General features: G+C 35.4%; 1 protein-coding gene across 6 annotated transcripts in view; it reads left to right on the forward strand.

Moving 5' to 3' along the window:
* Positions 1-1,217: 1,217 nt before the first annotated feature.
* Positions 1,218-20,588, forward strand: part of LOC149808282 (cytoplasmic dynein 1 heavy chain 1-like) — a 231,803-nt gene continuing 212,432 nt past the window's right edge. For 4 of the 6 annotated variants that reach the window (XM_089975555.1, XM_089975563.1, XM_089975577.1 and 1 more), the window contains exons 1-6: positions 1,218-1,542; positions 6,170-6,272; positions 7,079-7,252; positions 9,447-9,702; positions 15,067-15,253; positions 17,361-17,581. In XM_089975555.1, coding sequence (XP_089831681.1) covers positions 1,302-1,542; positions 6,170-6,272; positions 7,079-7,252; positions 9,447-9,702; positions 15,067-15,253; positions 17,361-17,581 — 1,182 coding nt within the window. In that variant the 5' untranslated portion in view covers positions 1,218-1,301. The remainder of the gene's footprint in view (positions 1,543-6,169; positions 6,273-7,078; positions 7,253-9,446; positions 9,703-15,066; positions 15,254-17,360; positions 17,582-20,588) is intronic. The other 2 variants (XM_089975569.1, XM_089975574.1) reach the window with 1 other exon arrangement.

Below are 20,588 nucleotides of genomic sequence, written 5' to 3' on the forward strand. Positions count from 1 at the left end.
TATGGCACATCATTCAAATTACTCTGTAATTCAAGTGTAATTCAAGTCATTAGTAATAAAATTTATATAAATGCCATTCCGCTCGTATACCTACCTACATGTCTACCTAATCTATCCATCCATCCATCCTTCCATGCGTCCATACGTAAGTACATTTCATGACTGACATTACCTAAAATTTTCTGGCATTGTTTTATGACACTTGTTTTTATACAGTTTTGTCAAAATAATCAACACTTGTCTACAAAATAAATATTTTAGGAAGTGAACAATGGGATGATTTGTTTAGTTTTATGCTTTTTTGACAAATATTATAACTACACTTGAAAATTCAATATGCTAAATCCCTTCATTTATGTTTTGAAACAAATACATCAAAGTTAGCCCCCAATAAATGAGCTGTTTGATTCAATACACAAACAAATTGAAGTAGAAAAAAATGACAGCACCTAATCACGAATAGTTAACTGGTGTAAGAAATACCTTTTTATAGTATAAGTCTTTATTTGGGTTTGATTTTACAGAAAACGTAAACAAAACAGTAATATCACAAAAAAACTCTATCAATTATTTGTATACTTTGAGTTCTTGTGTAAAATCGTTTATTGATGGAGATTGCATTTTCTCTGGGTTTTTTTTTCTCTTCCTTTTCTTCTTTAACATATCTCTGTAGATTATCTGTTTATTGTAAGTTGGCCATGTTCTGACCATTTCGGACCTAATGTTGAACCTTATACGGGGATCAAATTAATTATTATCTAAAAATGGAATTTTCTGAATATTTGAAAGTCAGTCAAATGTTGCACAAAAAGTACACTGTACAAAATTTATTTAAATATTTGCACCTAACCTTATATGTTTTTCTTTTTTCAGTATTTTTGTCATTTAATATGGCAATGCTGCTACTGAAATGGGTGGGACAGTATTTTGAACCGTTTAAATCAAAACAACAGCGTTATAATGCTGTTGTAACGTCAGTATCACTTGACAGAATAATGAATCAAGTTGGGGTGTTATCATTGAAATGACACTCTCAAATTTATAATTTCTTCAAGAACACACACACACACGTGTCGCTATCTAAATTTGGAAATCCAGTAGACACACTAACATTTCATGCCAAATTTATTTGGGCAATTTTCTCTGCATTCGAATAAAGAGTTGTTTCCCCATTTTCGCCGTGTATGACTCATTTCGCTAGAGGGTGATAGAACCAATCGGAACATCCTATCACACATCAGATATTCTAGCCGCATCAGTACGGAAGAAGTACAAGGTTGACAAGTTAACCGCCATTAAAGATGTCGGAGGTGCCCGAACCTACTGAGGGGCAGCCTCCAGTTGTCCAGGCGGTGGCAGATCTCGACACATTTTCGGAATATTTGTGTAATGTGGCGACCTATCTTCTTGAACATGACAAACCAGCCATTCCCCCAACACTTCGGAATGCAGTGTATGACAAGCAAAATGCTGAGATTATCAAGAAATTCCTGAGCGATCCACAAATTGCATCATTGCTTGTTCAAAGAGCATCTACAAAAGGTATTTGTTTCCATCACATATTTTCTTTCTTTTCCTCTTTCTTTCATTATTTTTTATCTCGAATCCGTGAAGTCGCCGCCTACCGGTGTTGTATATAATTCAAGCCCTGTAGAAACAAATCCGACATCCAGCGTTAATTTTTTTTTGTTGGGGGGTGGGGGTGTATTAATATTAGTATTTATTTTTTTTACCCATAAATTTACCACATGAGTCTAATTACCCAGCCAATAGAATTTGTAGATGTTATTCTGGGTAATTATAGTTTTATCTGCCCCTATGTTCAGTGTTGCACAATGAGCGAACCCAGGGAACATTTAGTTCTACATATGAGCAAGCCCAGGGAACCATTTAGTCCTACATGTAAGACCTCGACACTAATATTGATGTTGTGGGCGTCAAGGTCTTACAGCCTAACTAACAGAGCTGTGTAGCATGTTTTGATGTCGACTAACATCATTACGAAAGTCAAATTTTCAGGTATATTTCACACAACTGACAACTAAAATAACGAAACTTTTCTGCAAAGTAAATTCATAATGTTTTGGTCAAACTTTACTTACTCTGGTGTCTTTTCTCTAATAAATTCAAATTTACACAAAAGAAATGGACCTGTTTTCAAGTTTCGTTGGCCTACATTTCAGTTGGCTGGAAAGGGATGAAAGCCGGGAATGCCAAAATATTATTCTTTAACAAAACAAATAAAAATATATTATGCCTATTGGAACTGTAAGCAATAGTTCATTTCGTTCAAGAAACATATCCCCATCATGAACCTACTTTAACTTACTTCGGCATACCTCGACTACTGTCGCATTGCAGCAAATTAAAATATATGTCAGCGGAACGTGAAAATGCGTCCATTTGCTAGCATCATATTTTCATTCTGCCAGGATAAAGACAGCACAGTGAGTATATTAATAACACATAAATTAGTGGAAGAGTGTCGATATAGTCTGCCAAGTGTGTGTGATGTTCCTGAAACATTGATTACTCATGCTATACAAGGCCGTTATTTGGATAGTAAGACATAGCACTAAAACAAAAACATGTGCTATGTCTTACATTGTAGGACTAAGGGAACATGCTCATCATGATGCTCCTCCGTGTTCCTCATAAGTTATAAAATCCGCATATCTTGCTTATTATAGGGGAACCGATACATAAAACCGAGACGGCTCAACCAGGGTGCAGCAATGCTTGTTGAATGTTTACGTCACACAGATAAGTTTTAAACTCAGCCCATGAACACGCATTGACATCATCAAGATTATGTTATGCATGGGAACAAAAGTGACGCTAGGCAAAACACTATAGTTGATTTTCACAGAGCATTGCAAATGATAGCTGTATTAAAATGTAATGATTCAAGCAGACAGGTAAATAGCTCAAATGGGTTTCTGTTATATGAGCTTCAGTAATTTCGTACGTTTCTCTCCTCAGTATAATCAAGTTTGAAAAGATTAAGACATATACACTGTATTCTATAACACCTGGTAGTAGGAGCTACAGATGTGTCTACCCTTGATTGGTCTCAAGCTACTGTATGTCTGCATCCTTATTTGCAACCTTGTGTTGCCAATACAATAAGTATGGCTTAAGGATTTTTTTAAAGCATGTTATACCATTATTTATTTCATTCTTTATACTTTTTACAGAATTTTAACGTCTTTACCTTTTATAATTAATTTTGTTTTACTTTGTTAACATTTATTTGTAACTTTTTATCTTCCTAAAGTTCTAAAGTTTTTGTGCATTTCTTAATGTTTAAATTTTTTATCTTTACTTTTAGCTGGCAGCATATAACCACTATTGTGCTGGTACATACATACATACATACATACATACATACATGCATTGTATGTAGGTGATAAAAAATAAGAGTTCAGAAGAAAAAGGTTATAAATTGAATCAAAATGTTTATGACAAAATGCTGAAATGATGTATGACCAGAAGACAGCCCATAGAATTTTATCAACAGCATACCTGGAATATACAGATGAAAAGTCCATATTTCTTTAACTGATGGGGTGATTTACTCTGCAAAGGTTCCATATCTGCAACAATGTCTAACAGATTACATATGTGCAGAAAGTGAAATTTTGTGAAAATCATAATAGGCTGCTGACTAGTGCAGCACAACTCCGTCATAAAACGACATCTAACTTTCAACAAGGTGCATGAATTCCGAGTCATGAATCCACATCTGACCTTGAGAAAGGTGCATAAGTTCCCATTTTAGAACCAAAACAGATAACTAGGCATTGAAATGAGAATGCTGTTTTTTTTAGAAATGTTCAAATAGAAGATTTATTTTCAAATACTTAGTCCTGACTGTATTAATTGTGGAAGTTGTTGCAGATATGGAACCTTTGCAGAGCAAATCACCCCATCAGTTAAAGAAATATGGACTTTTCATTTGTTTATTCTAGGTATGCTGTTGATAAAACTCTTTGAAAAGGAAGTTCCGATCCAAACAGCATACTGTACATTCGTAACTTCTGGTTAAATGGTCTGGTGATTCATCCATCTGAGTAGCTTGCAGCAGCTTGTAAAATCAATAATTATATTGAGCTGAATCATTTTGTATGCAGGGTTTACATTTTTGTACATGCAGTCACTGCATCTACGGACGCTTGTCTTGTTTCTTCTTCTGCTTGCAGTGAATTTATAAAAATATGCTTTATTAGATTCTTCTTTCATTTTTGCCAAATGTGAGTCAAAGATTTACAAATCCACTTCCCAGACTCCAGGGACAAGCCCAGATGTTGCTTAGGCAAGATCAAGTTTCTGTGGGATTTGTCCCTATTGGCAGTTCCCAAAAATTGATAGTGAGATGGATGGAGGGGTTGAATTTCATTTGTAATACTAGATGTTGTGCAAGTTTTATACCCAGTAATCTCACCACAGTATCAGCACCTTTATCTAGTGTTTATATAATAATAATGAGGACTTTGTATAGCGCCTAATCTTTAGAAGCTCTAAGCGGTTTACAACATTAGACAACACCTATAAGATAAAAAACATATAATGATATGATTACAAAAACAAACACCATGAAATCAGAAAACATAAAAAAACATGCTGAGAATATTTAAGGTAGGAAACATTATTAGGTCTTTAAGTTTGTTCTTGCAGTCAAAATAAGTGAGTTTTGAGAGCACTCTTGAATGGGATCACTGTGTCTTTGTGTCTAAGTTCAGTGGGCAATTCATTCCACGTTGATGGGCCCTGGTATGCAAAAGAACGCTCTCCATATGACTTTGTTTTCATAGTGGGAATAATATATGTATGGTATTCTTCTATTATGTTTAAGACAAGCTCAGATTTCCCAAGGGCAAATTTCCAGTCTGCTTGTCCTGACCTGAGCAAGCAGACTTGTACAAAATTTATAAATTCATGGAAGCAATGCTTAGATCTCAGTAGGAAAAAGTGTTGGGCCTCTCAATCCAGCATGTACAACTTTGAATCCAGTATGACCAACGTGTATATTTGTAATATTTTCTGTTCACTTTAAAATAGTAGATCGTGTTTAGGATTTACATCTTCCATCACAATTGTTTTTCAGACACCGTTAGTACATTTTAGTCATTATTTCATTTCTGTTACCATTTTGTGTACTCTAATCATTAATCATTTGCTCTCTCAGTTTCATGTGTCTGTATTTGCAATTAAAGCCCTGTAAAAAGAATAGCTAGCAGTCCAAAATCGACCCATTATTCCATGCAATTATATAAACTGTAATTATATACATAGAGAACAAATAATGTAAACTGCCATAAGGAGAAAAAGAAATGGAGGTTATGGCCCTTTATCAGTGAAATTGAGGTCCTGCAGTATGTAGAAACAATTTTACATGGATAATGAATGACCCGAGTATGAGCGGATGATGACCATTGACAGTTCTTTCAGACATATGTAGTTATGCTGTTAAAGATAACTGTATGGTGTTGATAATTAATCTTTAGTTTCTGGTAACTTAATCCTTTATTTTTGTCCTTTACAACAGTTAATATTCAACCCAATTGGCTTATTCATCTCTCTGTTTAAATGGACCGTTTTACGCTTGATGACCCAGCATTATAGTCACAGTGACTACAAAAGTTGGATAGGTACTTTATGAAGATCACTACCTCACAGTTGAAATGGTATAGGTTATGAAACATGATCAGGCTCTATATAGTGTGCATATGAAAGTATATATGATACCTACGGTACATACGTGTTATAAGTCAAGTCAAACCACAAACAACAAAGATACTGATCAGCTATAGCATGTGCCTGCAGATCAGGGCTTATGTTTTTTCTACTGATTACTCCTAACAAATGGCACAGATCCAGATCTGCTGGCTCATTATATGATGGCAAGTCTGGGTATTTGCACTTAGTAATTGGGCTTATCTTATAGGTATGTCTGTTCATAGTTGGGTTTGTACTATACACGTTTATCATTTATTTGGCTTTTATTTATAACAATGCCAATACAAATCGGTCATCTTATGATGGACATATATATAGAGCTGAAAAATGTTAATAATCTTGGGAGAATGGGGTCATAAATACTTGTGTTGTTGATATACAGATTTATACTTATGCAAGTTTTTATGTATTTTTTGCTTTTTACCTGTAGATGAATCTGAAGAGGTGGCAGAGGGTGGGGATGGTGACAATGAGGGAGCAGTCACTTATCATGTTTCCTCTGAAGTTCGCTTCACAAACTCCAAAATTACCAGGTATTTGTTAATCACATTCCTTTCCAAAGCAAAGCAGTGTACATAGAGGGAAAAGTATAGACTTTATTATTATTGTTTTTTTGTCTTTTTTTCTTTCTTCATTTAAATGGCATTTCTGGTACAGTATTGTATTGAGAAGTTAAGTGCTTTTCCTAAATACATGCTGAAGCAGTCAGTTTGGGCTTGTCTTGGTTGGTATTGAAACTAGCAACCTTTTGAATTACGAGTATGATTGTTTACCAAGGCCAGTGGCACAGCTGATAATGAAATGTGTTTTAAACTTTTTGAATGAACAAAAACCCATTAAAGCCATTTGTGATTCCTGTTGTTTCTTAGCTGTTTTTGTTTTAGGATCACACTTTATGGCCTAGTTTCTTTTTCTGGAATGTATTAATTGCTTCATCAACAAAGCATAGGCATCATATAAGGAACACTTTTCAAGCTGAAAGGATTGCTGCAATAAATACATGTACTGTACTCAGCTTTCATAGCTTTCATGCACCACCAACATCCATTAGACCCATAGGCATGTCATTGAATTTTGAAAATTTTAACTTGGCATATTTTATTTTAAAAGTTCTTTCCTGTATGGTGATACATGTAGGTGCCAAACACATATAGAATTGCTGTCAAACTTGGAGTGTAAATTTTATAATCACAAAGTGTTTCCGGTATATTTTCACACTATTTGCAATTGCAGTCTATCATCATATAATTTTTAAGGGCAAGAATCATAACCATTCATAATCATTCTGGTGAGTAGGAAAGACATACAATTCCTTGGAATTCTTCTTTTTACCTTCCAGCCTGATAGTGATGAAAAGAGGGCCTGTGGTGGAGGCAGATAAAAGTTTACCAGCTCAGCTGATGATGTTGAATCTCTGTGAGGGAACACCATATGAGACTCTCCATGCTTGTATCAGCAATGCTGTTGCTCCCTTCTTTAAGTCTTACATCAGAGAAACAGGAAAAGCTGAGAGGTAAGAATTGTCTGTATGGTATCCAGCTGTAAAAGGGACTGAAATTGTTTTGGTTCATTCCAGAGTTCTGGGCTTTTTATTTACAGTTTTGGCAGAGTTGAGTGTTGTTCCAAATTAAAGTGAAGTTTGTCCCAAATTTATATATTTTTGTTATTAAAAGTAAGTGCTAATAGTAGATTTGAATAAAATATAATGAAATCAAATAATCCTTACTTTGCCTGTCGAGTGTTTGGCATAACCTTTTGAGACTGTCCAACTTTTTACTTGGTTTTGAGCCGAGAACGTCTGACTTCAGGAATTTTGAGCACCAGTATAAATGATGTTAAGGAGAATTCTCACAGAACCTTACCAGACTCAACCTGTAAAACACATGGCCATGTGTTCTCATTTTATCTTCAGGATGAATTTCCTTTTTAGGCAGAATGTAATATATTTTGATAATTAGCTTGGATGCAACAATATTAGATTCATCAAAGTTATAAAATTTATCAACAGTTATTCTTCTCATTTTATGGAGACCTTAGGTAACGAAATTGTTATAGGCACTTGCTTTTACAAATCTCTGGCACATCTCATCTGTCCACATGAGTTTGAGTTTCTGCTTGACCAACACTGGATGTCAGAAAGCTTGCAAATAGCTTCCTATGGTTTGTTGGTTCTTCCTGGGGCCTTCCTGCACCAAATATAGTGGCTGCCATGTATAGCCTATCATGTGCTGAAAAATTGTGTTAAACCACACAAAACTAAAAGCATCAATTCCTAATAAATTTCAATAACCTAGGATTATTCAAAATATTGTACCATAATTTTCTTGGTCTTAAAGGTTCGATAAACTCATACCTTGAATTCATAAAACTCGAGGGCTGAGACTGAACATTGTGTCTGCTCTCTTTAAGTATGAGTAGTTGGTGTTCCTAATAATGAGGCACTTTCTATGTAAGTTCTTCTGGCCTATGGACTTTGAATGGCCTGGGAAGAAATCAGTTGTCAGTGTTTACCTTGGGGTCAAGGTCACATGATGCATAGCCATGTTTTATGGTGGGCTTGACCTGCATGTTGTGGCCCTGTTTTAGGAAATGTGGATATTGTTGAGTTTTATTGACATGAAAATTAGGACATGTAGTTAATAATCCTTCACCTTACATTTTTAATTTATCTTGTTTAAAAAAAAAAATTAAAAGCATATTTAATGGTGCAATAATTTTTGTGCAGTGGCCATATCTTTTAAATCCCCAAAACAGGGTCTATGCTGCAAGACAATTTAGACAAAATTGTTGCCCAATGCCTGTCATTTCACCCAGATACATTGAAAAAACAAAGTAAACATCATGACAAAAATCAGGTAGATAATAGAAATTAACAGGGAAAAACCAAGGTCCTGAAGTCAAATCCAAGTAAACATATTTTAAAATGTGACATTAGTCCAGTAGGCCTGACTTCTACCCTTAATTACAGACAAAAACAAAAACCTCACAGTACAAATTAAATATGCACAACATGGTACATGTAAACAATGAAATTATTAAGAAAGAGCTTGTACCTCTGTCACGTGATTTAAATAGTAACCTATTTTTTTTAGGTTACTGTCGAGTCTTTCTTTTATTTGTAGCTCTACTGCTCTCAGTCCATTGCTTATGGGATGGTCTGTCATCCATTTGCACAAGTTTCTGTCGCTGTTCCCAATCTACCTTGAGGATTGAAACTTTACAGACACTTATCCCATGTACAGAGGGACAATTTGATAAAGCACAGTTGTCACTGAAGATATATAATTCATATTTCAGGTTTTAACGTTATCAGCTTTTAATAAATCTTCCAGTTGACTGACTGAGCTTTCACACTGAGAAAAAATAGTCCTGCATTAATTTGTAGCTGTCCTGGACACCCAGGCAATGGATTCTTCAACTCCTGTCTATATGACATGAAAGTCTTGCTAATTTGTTTTCATTGTATATGAACTGTTGTCTGGTATATAACTTCCTTGTATGCAGCTACATTGTACTGTTATGGTATGACATGTCGTGGGGACAATTTATGAAACTTAAGATCTGTTTGATTTGTCTTTGATCTTTTTTTGTTGGAATTAGATCCATTTAGTAAGCTACTGATTTATCATTTACCAGACTTCTTCATTTGGATGAGATACATTTGGCAAATTACTGAAACAAATTGAAAATCTTTTCATATTTTTCAGGGATGGAGACAAAATGGCACCAACAGTAGAAAAGAAAATAGCTGAATTAGAAATGGGACTCCTGCATCTTCAGCAAAATATTGACATTCCTGAAATCAACCTGCCTGTACATCCAATAGTTGCAGCTGCCATCAAGAAGGCCAGTGAGGAGAACCGGAAGGCCAAAGTGGAGGACTTTGGGGACAAAGTTGAAGATGCCCAGTTTCTTAATGCCCTTCAGAGTGGTGTTAACAGATGGATCAGGGAAATACAGAAGGTAAGTCTTTCTCATGTACAGCCAAAGTTTTTCTTCACTGATTTTTAGCAACACATTAACAGATCAGTGAATCCTTATGATTTTACTTTAATGTTTGCTGAAATTAAATTAAGGACACAAGGAACAAATCTCTAAAACTAAGATGAATTTTGGTCAAACCTAGCTATTGGCTTTTCCCTGTTTGGTTTGGATTGGGTTTTAAACTAGACCAACTTTACTGAGGGTACCTCAGATGCCATAACCTACACATGTTCATGTAAACAGTCTGCATGGATAAGCTTTTGTGTAGTCGGGAAATTTCGTTCAAGAGATGAAAACATGTTGAATGGGATGTGGAACATTCAGCCTTAGGAAAAAGACAACATTCAGATACTTGTGTTTGCTGGAGTAAAAAGGAAAGTGATATTTATTGGATATAAAGGTGTATTGGCTTGAATATTACTTTATGGCAGGATAAATGATTGCCGCCACGATGTGAATTAAAACACGATTGCAGCGAGTTAAGACATATAGCAAGAAGTCATGGACCTCTGTGGGGTTTGGGACATCAGTTTTTGAAGCAGTCCAGGAGTTAATGAAGTCCAGAGTGTACTTTTCAAACACTTTAGTTGAACATAATGTCACCTGCACTGCATCAATCCACACTTCAGAACTTTTTGCACATATTTTCAGAGTTGGTGAAAAACAAAGGATGTGGTGACTGAGATGAGTCTAGCATCTGATCTAATGGTACAGCCAGAAATGGCTTTAAACGGTTGAATAAAAGTCATTTACATTTAATAGGTAGTGTGTTTGGAAGTATTTTTTGTTATCTTGTCAAGGATGAAAATGGCATACGAATGGATGATAAGTCTAAGTCTGTGATCTCCTTCCTACCACTGATACCTTTCCTTCTAAAGCTGAAGGACCATCAAGTTGGTACGTGGATTGATAATGTATCATATGCTGTATGTATTGATAATGTATCATAGGCTGTGTATCTTGCATTGTATCAGTTTGCTGCAGAGTTGTATCATTTCACCTTAGTACACTATGCTGAGTTTTATTGATCATGACAAAAATTGGCCACAGCTTCTTCGATTACAACAAATAGGAGCAGATAATACTGGATTAGGCAATATCTTTTGATGGTTACAACATGGTGAACTTTATTGGCTTGACATTAAGGCTTCCATAAGGAATTCATCATCTTGAACTAATTGCTGGACCCTGTTTAACCATTGCAAGCATGATATATTTTCCCGGGAATGTATCTGGATAGATTGTTTTCTCATAAAACCAGGGCCAAATGGCAAGTTGAATGAAAAGTCAAGAAAATGACCAAAAACTAAAATTGACTATGATAGGGTAATACGATGAAAGAAACGGAGAGTTTATAGACAATTGGTTGTTTCAGGCCAGTGAAGATTGAAGAATCAAATTTTGCAATAGAGTTTAGAGGTACCCATCTACTGTAAACAAATGAGTGAATTGTTTACAGGACAGGTTTTCTCAAGGGAAGACACTGTTAAAATGTCAGAAAAGCACAGTGTATGTCTATTAAAATTATAAATACAATGTGAGCCTAATGGAGTGTTAAAAGAAGCTGTTCAATACAGCACATGCTACAAGAGTACAGTGAAAATCTTTTCTGACTGAATTTATTTGTGAGCAGCAAAAGAAATTGTGTTCAGAATGGAACTAATCACATGAGGCAGATACATGGCAGTCTTAGCTAGCAACGCAACCAGGTACATGACAGTCTTAGCTAGCAACGCAACCAGGTACATGACAGTTATACCAGTCTGAACCACGAAACAAATACATGACAGCCTCAGCCTGAACTACAACCAGGTACATGAAAGTTGTACCAGTCTGAACCACAACCAGGTATATGACAGTTATACCAGTCTGAACCACAAAACAAATACATGACAGCCTCAGCCTGAACCACAACCAGGTACATGAAAGTTGTACCAGTCTGAACCACAACCAGGTACATGACAGTTATACCAGTCTGAACCACAAAACAAATACATGCCAGCCTCAGCCTGAACCACAACCAGGTACATGGCAGTCTCAGCTTCAGCCAGTTTAATGTAACCTTTCTTCAGGATGTCTTTCACAAATTTCAGGATAATAAGACCAGAGCAAATATGAAACAAACCATAGGTTCTGATTTGTGTTCATTTGAATAATCAGTGTGGAATGAAGCCACATGTAAATGTGGTTGTGACAGTTGAATGATTTTCAGGGTTATTTATAAATAATAATAAAAATATTAGCCAGTATATCTTGCATGACACAGATCCACACTGCATGCATTTAAATGGTGCAGCCTAATAAAATTATAAATTGTTAGTCTTGTCTTCCACAGTTTTCTATAACTTTGAAAAGTATGGACAATTTTGATTTGTAAACAGACAAGCACAGTTCTTAATTGTTTGTGGACAAATTGATTTTGACAACATTTCTGCACCTCAATATCAGCATATATAATTGAGATCTTGCATGAGTTTCTAGAAATTTCCAGTTTTGATCAAGTTTAGTAAATATGCTTAACTCATTATGATCTTGTACCATTATGAATAAAAAGTCCATGCACATTAATGAAGTGATTTTGCATTTGATTGGTTGAGCAAGGTGACACTGAAATCAGTGTTTGAACACACTTATCAAACTTGGTAAAAAGACTTGTATTATCAAGAAGTACAATGTGTTTTATTATACGCAAAATCTATGCATATTAATGAAGTGATCTTGAATGTGATTGGCTTAGATTACCACTTGAGAGACTGTATTTCTGACCTGATCTTATTCAAGCTATAAATTGACTCATATTTTCAGATGTTGAATGTTTTTTGGGTGGGGAGCAGGACCAGTGCCTATTTATGAGGTGATCTTGCATCTGATTGGATGAGGTTTTTACTGCTCTTGAGGCTGTATGTTTATTAGGATTTTGGTCAGACTTGGTAAACTGTGCATGTCATCAAGTTTTTGGTTGAGAATAATTCTGAGGTAAATTCGTGCATATTAATCATGTGACCTTGCATCTGATTGAAAATCTGGCAACTATATTTCTGATCAGATTTTGATCAAACTTGTTAAATAGTCTTATATTATCAGGGTGTTATGAGTTTGATTATAAGGTTATAGTGAATGGGGTAAAATCAACATGATACTGGATTTTGGGAAATAGTTTCATAAGTTGTATTCTGACAATACTACACATCTGCTTAGTGAAATACGCTGCTATATGTAAGCTAGGTGAGTGTAGTCAGGTTCACTTTGGTCTCTTGTTGTATTTTTCACTTTCTGAAGTCTTTTTAAATGGAAATCTGGTGAGTAGTTACACAGAAATAGTGTGATCTGGGCAAGTGAAATTTGGTGAGCATATCCAAATGTATATATGGATGCATAATTGAATTTTCATGCCAATTAAGAGATATTGCAATTTGTATCAAGTTTTTGGGGTGGGTGGGTAATCATATTTTTGTGAAGACCTTGGCAAAATCAGTTGGAAACCATTTGATCTATGAGAGCAGAATTTGATACACAAATGATTAGATTTATGAGCTGTTGAGATGAGTTTTGCATGTATTCAGTGGTTTGGGGTATTTTAGACTTTGTTTTAATCTTGTGCTTGGACATAATGGACTTTGTAAGTACATATCTAGTTTTGTTGTACTCTTTTTAGAAACTCAGATGTGTTATATCAATGCACAGACTGGTTTTCTGTTATATTATCTATGCTTTGTTGGTGATGAAGCCGAATTCACAAATTGAGTGCACAAGAAGGAGAACCAGTCAGATTATGCTTGTTCCATTTAATCAGTGCCTTGTTTGTTGACTTCTTTTGATGATTAATGGAGGCAAGAGCCACATTAGGTGGTTAACATGATGGGCTCCTGACCAAAGTTATTTTAGCCTGTTGTAAAACACCAAACCAAATTCTTGATATTTCATAACTCTGTTTTCTTATAAATCTTACCGGGCAAATTACGTTTATAACATGACATCTTTTTGTGATATCAGAAGTAGTTGTTGAAGTCTGTGTACAGGATCCATGCTAGATTTAAAGTGACTTATGTGACCTGTATAGGGCAAAGTAGTGGGAAAATAGGGAGAAGGGAGTGCAGAGAGGTTAGAATTTGGAATGTTCAAAACATTAGCTTAAATTAGCTGTTTGAACATTTTAACCAAATATACAAAAGCAGTACTCATGGAACTGTAAAAAAAAAACTATTAAAACTTTTCTTAGTTTGAACAAAACTTGTATCACCTATGCTTTGTTTTTGTAAAAGATGGTAACCTTAAAAATAGGTTACATGCAAAAAGTGGTGACATGGTGGAATATAAGTCCACTATTTCTACTTTTACAAGATGAAATATGAAATTAAGTTGTCTTGATTTGAAATCAGTCTATAAACCTCAACAATTTGACTGTGATTGGGCTGCAACTGCAGGGAATTTCACTCCTAGCTTCTTTATGACTTTTTTAATAGACTGCAGCTGCAGAGATGGAACGACATAAAGTTAATAAATATGTCGTGAGTATTCTATATTTAAACAGTCTTTACATCTTCAGCCCCACGGCCACCAAAGAGCTGATTTTGTACTTGGAATACAAAAGCATTTAAGGGTTTAAAAAGTTGGGGTGGTGGAAAATGCGTCCTTAAGAAAAGGTAAATTTAACTTTGCGTTATTTTCATATCTTGATGAAATGACAAGTAGTCTTGTGACTATTGTGACTGATTCGCTCCAGACATGAACCCTTTAAACCTGGAAATTAATGTTTTACTCTAGAAAGACATTTCTTATCCCAGGGACCCAGTGTGTAAACCTGAATACAGTCTTGGAAATTAATATTTTACTCTAGAAAGACACTTGATCAAACAAGTTTTGAATCATTGCAGGTCCAGTTGATGTTTTTGCAGGACCAGAAGCAACGAAAGTAGAATGCACAAATAGGAGAACCAGTTGTAGTATATTTGGCCTTATTTGATTGGATGATTTTGTAGCATTCAGCCAATGTAAATCTAGCTTACAGCTATGGACTTGTTTTCAGAAGGAAGCTTAAACGATTTTGAAATTACCTAACAGTGAATTGTGATTGTAGCTTTCTCTCATTCTAATACAGTAGTTAGGGCAAATAACCACTATATGTGTTATATATTGACTCGTGTTATAATGGATCGAGCGTTATATACCAAGCACAATTAAATGAGAACAGAGTTGTGTAACAAACTGTGGTAGAGTGGTAATAGTCCATATTTGTTACTAAATAGACTTACCACTTGCAGTGCATTATAGGGTATGTCAGTACCATGATGTTGCCCTTTGTGAGGGGGAAAAAATGAATGAGTCCATGACTTTACATTGTAGGTGACAAAGTTAGATCGTGATCCAGCATCTGGTACAGCACTACAGGAGATTACGTTCTGGCTGAACCTGGAGCGAGCCTTGCTGAAGATCCAGGAAAAGCGAGAAAGTTCAGAAGTGGTCTTGACCCTTGACATCCTTAAGCATGGCAAGAGATTCCATGCCACTGTCAGTTTTGACACAGATACAGGTATGTTTTTTAAGGAACAGAATGTAATTCCACCTCGATTATCTGAACCAATATTATGTCCCTGTTATTAACTGGGGCATGTTAATTATTCGATACTATAAAGTTTAGATAGGCAGTTAATATTCAGGAATGATTCTGCTATATTAATTAGGCCCACGTGGTGGCCCCAGTTTCCATTAGCAAATTTTGCTTGATAGAATTTTCTTTTCATTCCATTTGTATCCGTAACGCATCAGAAACAAAATTTTACCTTTTGCTTGCCAGTGGACTCCTTGATCATATGAAAGATTTTGATTGCTTTTAAGTGCATTTTGGAATAACAAGTATTCAGATTCTCCAGTGTGTTTGCATTGTCGAAGCACTGACAAGGAAGTGGAGTGCTCCTCCATTTACTTGTGTTGGATACATATTTCCTGATTAAAACAAATTTTATTTGACTGGCTGTTTAAATAGTTGAAATACATAGCAATGATCGATGTACTGATGTTTTTGCTTTGAATTTTTGTTATATGCTTAAATTTAACACTGGGCCAAAGATTTATCTGCTAGGGTATGCTTGGAGTCATGTGGTCAACTGTGAAATGCTATATGACTTATTTGATGACTACATTTAACGAACATAATTATAATTTTGTTTTATGTCATTCTGTTTTGTGCTTTTTGATTGAAAAGGAATATAGTTTTTAATGTTCAGTATCCTGTTTTGATGACTTAGGTCTGCTTGGTAAATATGTTGAAATCGATTCCTTTGTGTAATTTGATCATATTTCACAGCCCATCCAGACTTGAAGACCTCTTCGATTTATATAAAAGATAATGATCTGCCATTATTAAAAAGAGAAAAGCCTTTAAATGACTTCTCAAAAGCTGCTCAACAGAAAGCATCCTGGCATAAGGGCATTGGAATATGCTATATAATGGCAAGCCACCACTATGTGAAGAAGAAAAATATTTGACACCATGTCCTGGCATAGGCACATTTCAGTATTGGACAGTTGATGCTGTTATGCCATCAGATATGGATAAAAAACAGAATGCTACAGGGGCCCCAGCGTCTGAGTGGTCAAAAGCACCTACCATTACAGATCAGTGCCATCTCATCTTTGTCAGCATGCATTTGAGTCTCAGGCTTGGCCATTGTGGGTACGTGAGAAAGCTTGCCAGAAGCTTCATGTGAGTCGGTGATTCTTCCCAGGGTTTTTCCAGGTTCTTCCTCCATTAGTGATACTGGCCATCTTGTATAGCCTTTGTTGTGGTGAATAAATGGCACTAAATCCCATAACAACAACAACAATAGAAAGCTAGAGAAACTTTGGGAAAATTGTTTTCAGAAAGATTGCAGTAAACGATATTGGAAGAAATTTCAATAGACTAAATCGTACATACCCTGTTTGTCTAACTACCTGACCTATGTCCAGTTTGAGCAAATAGTAAAACGTAATCCAGCATAAATATACCTACAAGATATTGTGCAAATAGATAGTTACAAATTTAGTGTTTTCTCAAGAATTATTAAAGATTTTTTTACCGCAACTATTAATCTGCTTTGTAGAAAAACAAATTGATGCATTTTAAGAAGTTTTATTACTGATATGCTGCATACCACCGCCAAATTTTGCACTCCACAAAATGAAGCAAGAGTTTGAAATCTTAACTTGCATTTCCCACAATTGATGCACATTTTGATAGTATACAAGAGGCCTGCTGTTACCTCAGATGAAGATCACGAGTAAATTATCGTGTGCATGGGGTGGATTTGTCACATACTCTAAACTAATTTGCAAATTGTTGTGTTCAAAAGTAGGGCAAGTAGAAATTCAGTCTTGTCTAGGTGTGGATTGTTTTTTTTTTTTCTAGGCTCCTTGTCATTGTAGAGTGCTATTTCCCATAACAGTTGCCTCACTTTAACAACAGCCTCTTGTATCCAGCCAGGGTCTTACATTCCCTTTTCTTCGTTTTATCTGTATATTTTATTTTTTCTCTGCAACTACCTTCCTTACCTAGCCAAAATTTTTTCCAGCTGATCACTGTTTAAGGAAGGTTGTACTGAATATTCCACTCTTTGCAGCAGTATGAAATCATTAGATACAATTTCATTTGTTACAAGGTTTGAAGACAGCAATGGCCACAGTGAATGATTATAACCAGCTGATGAAGGATTTCCCTCTTAATGATCTTCTCTCAGCGACTGAGCTTGACCGGATTCGACAGGCACTGCAGGCAATATTCCTCCACCTCCGTAAGATCCGCCCCACAAAGTACCCAATCCAGAGGGCCCTAAGACTAGTTGAAGCCATCTCCAGAGACCTTAGCACTCAGCTTTTGAAGGTATTCAAACAATATACACAACATTTAAGTCTAAAATGCACATGCCGTGGTATCTACAGCCACTGTAAGAGTACCAGATTTTTTTCCTTTTTTAATAATGTCTGTAACATGCTGGCCTCATGCTCGTTCTTGTCAGCAACAATTTCTCATTATGGCTCACAAAAAGCATAAATCTTAAAATTTGTTTTGTATTGTCTTAGCTTTTAGTCACTTTCAAAATAAGTTTAAAGAGCAAAAAGTCAACATTGATGTGCAAATATGTTGCATGGTTCCCATGCTTCTGGCAAATCAGGGAAAAGTTGGGGGAAATGATAATTTTAAATTTTTTCCCCAACCGTGAAAAGTCCTTGAATTTCACAAATATTACTGACAGCCAGGAAAAACCTGGGAATTTTCCGCCTCCATTTGACGCCCGAAACAATCATGTAATTGAGTCATAACTAAACTGACCATGAGTTAAATTCATCGAGTTCTAACCAGAATATTCAGAGGGTGCAGTAAGGATCATTTGGTTGCCGCAATAAACATATATGCTGAGTCAATCCAAACACCCAGTGGATTAGATTCGTCAAGTAGACTTTATTTTCAAAGTCGGCTCGATATCTATGTCTTTCCTTGCATGGAAGCTATGAAAACCAGTCTGGCATCACAAGAGGCCAACATAGTGGTGGCAAAGCAAAGCCACTTACCAGATGGCCTAGCAAACTTTAAACATTCTTTGATCGAGTGATACATGCATGAAATTTATATGAAAATTACCTATTTTCTCAGAAATTATGAGTATTAAAATCATTGTCTTTAGTCTGCTGAAAGACAAGATAAAACTACATTGTTGATTAAATGTGACCTGGTACTCGGCGATTTTCATTGCTAGTCGCATGAGTACACAAATCTAACAATGCACTTTTTCAGATGTTGTAGGAAAAAAAATATTAAGTGAAAGTCATATACTGGTTGTAATAAAAATACAAAAACGAAAGAACATACAATTTTCCCTATTTATGTATTCTGAGTTCTGGAGTTTTGTTGTATCATGTGACTACCACATTGACATTTGCTCTCTGCTTGATAAATCAGACTGGCCAGATTGCTGGTTTTTTACAAAAATTATCTGACTTTCATTTAATATAATTGAATTTTTCTGTACTACAACATTATAAAGGAGTTTGTTGTTGATATCACGCAACTATTTGGACTTCTGATGTCGTCATTTTAGATTTGTGATGTCATGTGACTAGTAATGCAAATGGCGAGTACTGGGTTGTAGTTTCGTGTGTGTGAGTGTGTGACTTGGATTTTTAATGTAGCTTTAACAATTTTTCAGTCATATTGCTACGATGTCTGCAGCGTGGCAGTTTATAGTGATGTCTAGCACTGGGGCATCGTGCCACAGACATGTAGCATAATGTCCCACCCAGTCACATTATCCTGACACCAGGCTAACCAGTCCTAGCACTAACCTCTTAATGCTGAGCACCAAGCGAGGCAGATGTTAGTACCATTTTTGTAAGTTTTTGATATGACTTGTCTGGGGATCGAACCCATGACCATCCACATCTGAGGCGGACGCTCTAACCTTAGGCCATCGGAGTGGTTCCGTAATTTCATCTTGTCTGTCAGTGGAATAATGACATAATGATTATAATACTTGCCATTTCTGAGAAAATGAATCATTTTCCTATTGATTTCATACAGGTATGAGTCAATATAACATAAGTATAAATTTTCTAGGCCCGCTGGTAAGCAACTACCATATATATATCGCTACCGCATGGTGGCGGCTAATTCCAAATTTTCTATATGCAGTTGCAATGACCCCACACCCCAACATAAATGTCCAAATATGAAATATGGGGTGGGAATATTTGGACAAAACTCATATTAGAAAACGGACGGCTATTCGTTTTAAGCTAAATTTGTAGTCGAGATTGTTGAATCCCAGAGCTGAAATATGAAATTTTCGTCCCATGTATTATATATCAAAAACCGATGTGAGCCCCGGTATCAGTATGGGTTTGGGGACAGGTTGAATGAAATACAAGAAGACAAGTTGATTTTACAGAAAATTCAGTCCTTGTTTATACAACAGTATATAATTTTGAAGGTCTTTTGTCAAAATTTAAATCAACCCTTTTGAAAATGTTTTTTAAATGATATATTTTTAACAAGATCATCTTAAGGAGATTAGGTTGTTTGAAAAATCTTGTTTGGGATTTTATTGACACAGATAAACTCAGGGTTAAACTCTTTTCGTTACAAGACAAGATTCTAATTATTTGTGTTTATTGTTGTTTTTTTTATACTATAATAGGTAATGTTACTTTCTGTGATATATATATATATATATATTTGGAATTAAAGGTTTGAAAGGAAACAAAATATAATTTATGTTCATTATGTTGTTCCCACTTAGCAACATAATGCAGCCAAATCAAGTTGGAATTTTTATTATGTACATTGAAATGACTTTACATGACAATTTATAGGAATATAATCAAACTTGTTTCGTGTGATACATTTTGTGGTTTTGTACATGATCATCTTTTCTGACTTCATTGTTTTTGGAGAGCCCTGAAAGAGAAAAATCTTTAGATTTAGAAAATACATGTTTTATAATCTAAAATGTTCTTTAGTTCCATTCAGTAACGGTCATATTTGAACCTTGAAAAAAGTGATTTCATCCTGGAAATTAAAGCATGGGAGCCATGATGTTGATTAAAAAAGTGGTTGTAGATCGCTATAAATCCATCTTGTATATATTGCTTTGCATGCTAAGTTAATGAATGCACAGCAGCTGATCAATAAATGGAAATAATCATGAATCATTACTTTAATGAATGTACATGTAGTTGACAGTTCAATAAATATATATGTATTTAATTATTATTATTATGATGTTGTTGTTTTTGTAGGGTTTAATGCCATTTTTCAGCACATGATAGACTATACATGGTGGCCAGTATAACTGGTGGAGGAAGAACCCTAGAAAACCCCAGAAAGAACCACC

The sequence above is a fragment of the Sinohyriopsis cumingii genome, chromosome 1 (assembly GCF_028554795.1).
Source record: "Sinohyriopsis cumingii isolate HCF-2022 chromosome 1, ASM2855479v2, whole genome shotgun sequence".
Taxonomy (NCBI): domain Eukaryota; kingdom Metazoa; phylum Mollusca; class Bivalvia; order Unionida; family Unionidae; genus Sinohyriopsis; species Sinohyriopsis cumingii.